The 6,784-nt window shown below is 35.6% G+C and overlaps 1 protein-coding gene across 1 annotated transcript; it reads right to left on the bottom strand.

The window, feature by feature from the left end:
• Window positions 1-605: 605 nt before the first annotated feature.
• LOC149535599 (uncharacterized) lies at window positions 606-6,489 on the bottom strand. Its single transcript, XM_089806161.1, has 2 exons — window positions 6,053-6,489; window positions 606-939 (listed from the first exon to the last, which is right to left on the bottom strand). Exons 1-2 carry the CDS (start codon window positions 6,487-6,489, stop codon window positions 606-608), a joined length of 771 nt encoding a protein of 256 aa, XP_089662287.1.
• Between the last annotated feature and the right edge of the window lie 295 nt (window positions 6,490-6,784).

Below are 6,784 nucleotides of genomic sequence, written 5' to 3'. Positions count from 1 at the left end.
TCATAGCCTGATTCAGCATTCCAAGGCTACAAAAATGATTAAGAAGTGTACTATAGGACACCATATCTGGGACAAAACCCATTTAAAAATGTTTTTCTAACAAAGTAAGAACCAGACCAAGGGAATCCTTAAGAGCCCATCCCAAATTGTATTGAAAGTGAATGTGTCTAGAGAAAATCCAGTGGAAACAATGCTCTCAAGGAGATTAAAAGCTAGCTGAGTCCTTTTTGTAATGCAAAGACCATTTATCAAAGTATTGTAGGTAATAACATCAGGAGCACAACCACTACATGATATCATGTTCATGATCTCAAAAGCTTGCTTCATATCAGTTGCCTTACAGTGAGCATTAATTAAAATATTGTAGGTAAAAATATCAGGGGACAAGCCATTGCTTGGCATGAGGGTACAAAGCTGATTTGTTGTACTTATCATTTCTTGTTTACAAAATCCATTAATGAGAGTATTAAAAATAACGACATTAGGTGCAAGCCCAATTTTTAATCATTTCCTTTTCTAGCCCAATGTCCATCAATCAATGAGCTATAAGTGAAATTGTCAGGAAAAATGTGTCGATTTACCATTTTCGTATTGAATCTATGTGCCTACTTTATGTAGCTTATCTTGCAAAGCCTGTTTAGAAAAGGAGTGTAAGCAATAACATTAGGTGGAATTTCTTTCTTGTCCATTTGTGCCCACAGTTTAAAAGCTTGTTCTACATTACCATTCTTGAGATGTTCATCAATCAATACACTGTGTACAATTTTGTCATGAATCAAACCTTCTCCAAACATTTCCCTCAAAAGAAAATGTGCATCCTGTATATTACCTTCCTTGCATAACCCAATTGTAAGAGTAGTATAAGTAATCACATGAGGCAAAATACCACTCTTTACCATATTATCAAATAGTTTGAATGCAACACTTGTGCAGGCAACCCTGCAGTGTCCAGCAATAATGATATTATACGTAAAGTTTTTTGGAGCCAGACCATTTAGAATTAGTTGGTTTAAGAGTTTGACTGCTTCTTCTAGCCTGTCAGCTCTACAATGACCTGAAATGAGCTATAAATGCACATATCAGGAGGTATGTTCCTTTCAAGTATGTAATGTAATATTTGATTGCCTCGCTTTTCTCTGCCAAACTTGAAATAACAAGCAATGAGAGTGTTGATCCCTAGAACAACCTGGGTAATGTTGACAAAGAAATGTTCTTGGACATTGTAGGAGTGGATTGAACTTCAAGAAATTAATTTGGATTGTGTTAGGGATTGAACTGCAGGAGTCCATTGATTAGATTTTGATAGTTTTGTGTTCTATTTTTTGACTCATCAATTTTGTTTGCCTTGCTTTTGGATTACTGGTATTTATGAATATCTTAGGAGGTTGTTATAAGCACTAGTTTGAAAACTCTAGTTAGGGAACAAAGCAAATGAGAAATGTCTACTCCAAAAAAAGGCAAACATTGTATAGGGTGTATATAAATATATTCAAAACAAGGCAAGAAATGTCAATCTATAAATCAAAACTTCAACTTGCCTTTGTAACGCTAGGAAGGAGACTCTTCAACATTTCCAGCTATTATTTGATCCTTTCACGCCACCTTCTTGCTGAAATCTCTTTCAATGGATCAACTTGGAAGCATTCACAAGCTCTCCTCTGCTACAATCAACCACCAAAGAACCCAAGATGTCAAACCCTACTAGTGCTGACGTTGTTAAACCCTTTTGCCATGTACTCCTAGCCACAAATCACAGTGGTAGAAAATGGTTCAGTGCATGCACGAGTCTTTTGGGTGCAATACAATAAGATTAGGGTGACAAACATAACTTATTTCAATTTTTGGTTAAAGATGAACTCGTGTTGGTCAAAATTTTGACCAACACGGGTTCATCTTTAACAAAACCCATCACAATTCGACCAAATTGACCCCAAATTATCAGATGGTCAAAATTTTGGTCAAAAATTTGAGTCAAATGTACTAGTGGATCCTCCTTTAAGGGTGGCCTTATCTGGAAGTTCATGGGCTCTTTCCCTACAATGGATGGCTTTGTCCTTTTAATACATTAACTACCTTGTTTAGTTGCTGTCTCCTTCATCACTTGAGTCTACAAGAACATGTCCAAATATTAACAAAAGCCAGTGAAAATTCTCCATAATACAATTGAGGTCAATTCCTACACCCCTTCCCTAATGCAGCCATGAACATTGTTCATAAAATAGCTTTGCAAGAAAAGTTATGTTTTCCTAGGCACAGAACGTGCAATCAGAACATATGAACTTAATCACTCATCTCCAACTGCAATAGAAGCCTATAAATCTTTAGTTAGATCACCTTCATTTCACTCCATGCTTCCTCTATATAGGTGTGATGTGCCGTTGACTATTTTTCTTCTTCAATCTTTAACATGGCGTGGGTGTTTCCTCCAATGTGCACGAACTTCCTTCACTGCCACTCACTATGTAAAAACTTCCTCTGCACCTCAACATTGGTTTCTCCTTGTAACATTTCTATGACTATGGGTCCTTGGTATTAGCTTTGTCTTTCTTTTGCATGAGTCTTTGTGTTCTTAACAGTGGCCTGCTTCACTTGCCAGTTGGCTATTCTCTTTAGATTGGGCATGGTATTGTTATTTTTAATTTTTTTTTGGTGAGATACTCTGCCCTGCATAGCCTTCTCATTATGCAGATATCTATGGGGTGCCCCACCTTTTTATTCATTGGATGTGGACCATTGATGCATGCATATGGTGTAAGAGAACATAATTTCAATCATTACAAGCACAATATATGAGGAAATGACAATATGGCTTCATGCCCATTTACTGTAAGAGCATTATAAACAATTGGTCATTTATATATAACATTTCTAATGATGACTCAATATTTCAAGAATGAAATAAAGAGTGGAATCATGGGTATCCTTTCTATTTGACAATTACAACTTGAGCTCTTTACTCCCTACATCATTCCATCAATCTAATGTAATCAGTTGGGCCCCAAAGTGGGTCTAATTAAAAAAAAATCATTTTTGGATAACTAATATGGAAAAATGATCCATCGATGCTCGTGAACTAACTAGAAACCAATTTGAGTACTGAATCATCACTTAAAACTCATTTTAAATCATTTCTGTGCCACTATGAAAATTGCGTTAGGAAGCCTGTTGCCTGGCTTTAAAAATTGTCATAAACACCTGACCAAGCTCTGAAATTGAACATACTGATCCTCTGTTCCACATACTTTTACCCCATTTAATCTCATCTCATGAAAAGTTAGAGGTCAAAAAATATTTTCTTTCAAAGTTTACCTCTTAGAATCACCTACAGATAAACATGTTAGAAAACAATAAATTGGGTCCAAAATTGGCTTCAAAAACTGGGCAAATGAGTACATGGGGAAACAAAAATTGGGATGTTGATTCTTTTTCATGAGGTGAGTATGGCTTTGCAATTTGGGATCATGAAAAATAATAGGATGCAAATGGAAAGCGGTTAAAGTGGGCTACTTGGAATTGCAGGATAGTGATCATCAGTTAAATAGAGTTTTTTGCAAATGGAAAGACCCCAAAAATGTGTGCAGATGGATTTGTCAAGACTTGCAAACTGACACACTCTAAGTATTTTTAGAGTAGAATGCAGGGAAATAAACCATTTTATCTAGGAAATTACAGACTCAAATAAATGACATCCTGAACAGGGCTCCCAATCAATCTGCAATTTTGATTACCAGTGAAACTTTATAAATTTCCTTCAGAATCACATTTGAAAATTGATCAAACAGATTCATCATAAGCTCAAATCTGGAGCATAGCAAATCTCTAACCCCTAGAAAATGATGCAAAAGGAAATTTCTTATTTGTGTCAATTGGTCAAAATTTATACCTTGTCAAACAGGGCCTCCCAAAATTATGTGCAATGTGCATTAGCATGAACACATTAAATGACCTAATTTGAGGGAGTCAAAACCTAGTCAAATGGACTCAAAATGACTTGAAATTTGAAAGAAATGCTCTCAAGTATGGATAATAAACACTCCTAAAGTGGTGAGTCATGAAACATTTTTGGGTGTGAGATATTCACTTGCAAACATAGCCTCATGTCACTGCTTGACACTGAGGTGAAAATGCAGAAATGACAGTTACTCAAAATGGGACTTCACAAAATGGCTCAGAATGATAGTTTAACTTCATGGAATAGGTAGACACACTAAAAGGAAGGTGTTAGAAACATTAAACACCTCATGGGGCTCAAAGGTACAGTCGGGTATGCATGCATTTAAAAGCATTTATAGGGCTCAATTTTCTCAATGGTACTCAAAATTGACCATGCAATTTTCAGTCCCAACAGTGCTCTTTCTAGGGATGCATGTCCCTTGTGGGCATGGAAAGGATTTAGATCTCTGGGAGAAGTAGACGACACACTTGAACTTCAAAAACTCTCTCGAATAGCTTTATTGAAAATAGGAAAACTACCACTAAGATTATGTACACACGATGGCCCTGGGCCACCGAATGATGCAAGAGTATCTAGAGGTATAAGGGAAATCCTGTGTCACCCAAAAAAATGTACTTAGCCTTAGTTTCTATTTCATGTGTTTTCATTTCTGGATACCCATTTGGGTCAAATAAAGGTTCCAACTCTCACAGTTCCACTATCAGTGTTCAAGGATAGAGTATTTGAACACCATGGGATACGTGTGAATGCCGAAAAAATATGAGTATGTAATTGAGCCATCATTTTGGTGAACTAGGAGGTGTAAATTGGCTAGATGAATGTAATTTTAATTTAGAGCAATTCTAACATAAGAATCAGGTCAAAAGGCCCCACGGTTTGAAAGTTATCGCAATTTTTTGGGTTTTGGAGACCTCCTAAGAATGCTTCAAAGTCAGGTTAGGGTCATTAAATGACCTCTAAAAGGGCCAAAAAATGGGGGATGAGAAAAGCTTGTCCGTAGGGCTATAGAGTGCTTCAAGAGCTTTCCAAAAATGTAAACGGTTTGCCAATCGGAGCTACGGTTCAAAAGTTATGCCTCCCGGAAGTTTGGTTACCATTTTTTTGAATTCTTCTAGATTTGCACCAACTTCTAATGTGGCTTCTGGAGCCTTCTACTTGGTCGATGGATGCCTACTAGCACTTTCTAGAATGTTTTCCTAGTCCTTAACCCTCTGGTGTCTATTTAAGGACATTTCTGGCATTGTAAAAGGCAGTTCGGAGTGAAGTTTGAGAGGAGGTACTGAAAGGAGAAATTATCTCTAGATTTATGTTATTGTAAGCCCTTAGGGCATGTTTTGAAGTCTTTTCTCTATACTGAATGTACTAGCTTATTTTCACAATTAATACAATTTCCTTTTTCCTGTTGTGTCCATTTTGTGCGTGGGTTGTGTCCCCATCACCAAACCTCAAAAAAATTGTTTACCTCTATTGCACACTTGATTTTCATTCCTTTCCTCATGAGATAAACTGAAATTACTTCTACCAATTTCACCAATTAGGTTAACATCATGAAATAAATCACTTCACCAAATGAAATCAACACATTCACTTTCATAATGCATGTAAAAACTTAGCATAACTTTAACCTCTTTCTCACTATGAAAGATAAAACCCACATGCTCATGAATGCCAACATGAAACTAAAACTTATCCTTACTAACTAATTCATGCATGTTATCTACCAAAAATACAAAGTGCTCATTTTGAACTTCACAGAAAGAGTTATATATATCATGAATTTTTAACTCACCTTGACTTTGCATTTCCTCAAGTGTTGTTGGCTGAATTTCAAATGAGAAATTAGATTTATATTCACACATAATGTCATCATCACAATCTAAAAACATTTCATAACCTTCTGATGTATTTTCATAATTGAAGTGTTGATTGGCTTTTACCTCATTTAAATCATCATAAAACTTACTATGAAGTGTTAGTTTTTCTTCAAAGACAACTCCATCAAACACTTCATCTTCAAACTCACAAAATGCAGTATCATTAGAAGATTCAATTTTAGAAAGGGAAGAACATGATTCTAATTTATTACAACAATATGACAGTGTATCACCATTTTCATCTAATCCTGGTAAACCTGAAACCTCCATGTCCTCTTCAAACAATGGGTTAATGACTCCATGCACTGATCCTTTTTGAACATTAAGACAAAACATGGGTTGCTCATCCTTACAAGCATCATCATATAAAGCGTTATCATATACTTTAAATTCACTACCTATTTTATTCTCATGGAAACTTTCAATGTATGAATAAAAGTCAGAGCTATATGAAGACTCCCTTTCTATTTCTTCTACCAAACATATAGTGTCCATAATTACATCCTCTTCATTAGCTTGTTTAGGATAACCATTACAAACAGACCTTAAATCATTCCTAAACCCCTCACTACATGCTAGAATTTGATTGTCTAATGTAAAATCACTTGACAACCCTTTACTAAAATCTTCAAAATCATTAACATTCAATGGACTCAACATTTCTTTATCTTCATACCTTGAGGACAAATCACTCTTAAATTCTTCATTGGCTAACTAATTTGTATGACGCAAAAAATGAGATGCACTTTCCTTTTCAGATTTAGAAAAAGAAGTCATACCTTCACCTTTGGATGAATGTTCACTATCATCATTGCTTTCTTCTTCCCAATCAAAATCAAACTCATATGAAGGTGAACATATTGTGTCATTTTCCTCACTGTGATTTGAGTAACCACTCTCATCATCTCCTTCATATGATGCTTCTTGATTATACATCAGATCAGCAACTTCACTA

Source organism: Cupressus sempervirens, chromosome 10 (assembly GCF_028749045.1).
Source record: "Cupressus sempervirens isolate cs-2001-9-10 chromosome 10, ASM2874904v1, whole genome shotgun sequence".
In the NCBI taxonomy this organism is placed as follows: domain Eukaryota; kingdom Viridiplantae; phylum Streptophyta; class Pinopsida; order Cupressales; family Cupressaceae; genus Cupressus; species Cupressus sempervirens.
Note: the sequence above shows the minus strand (reverse complement) of the source record. Positions and strands in the feature narration are given on the sequence as shown.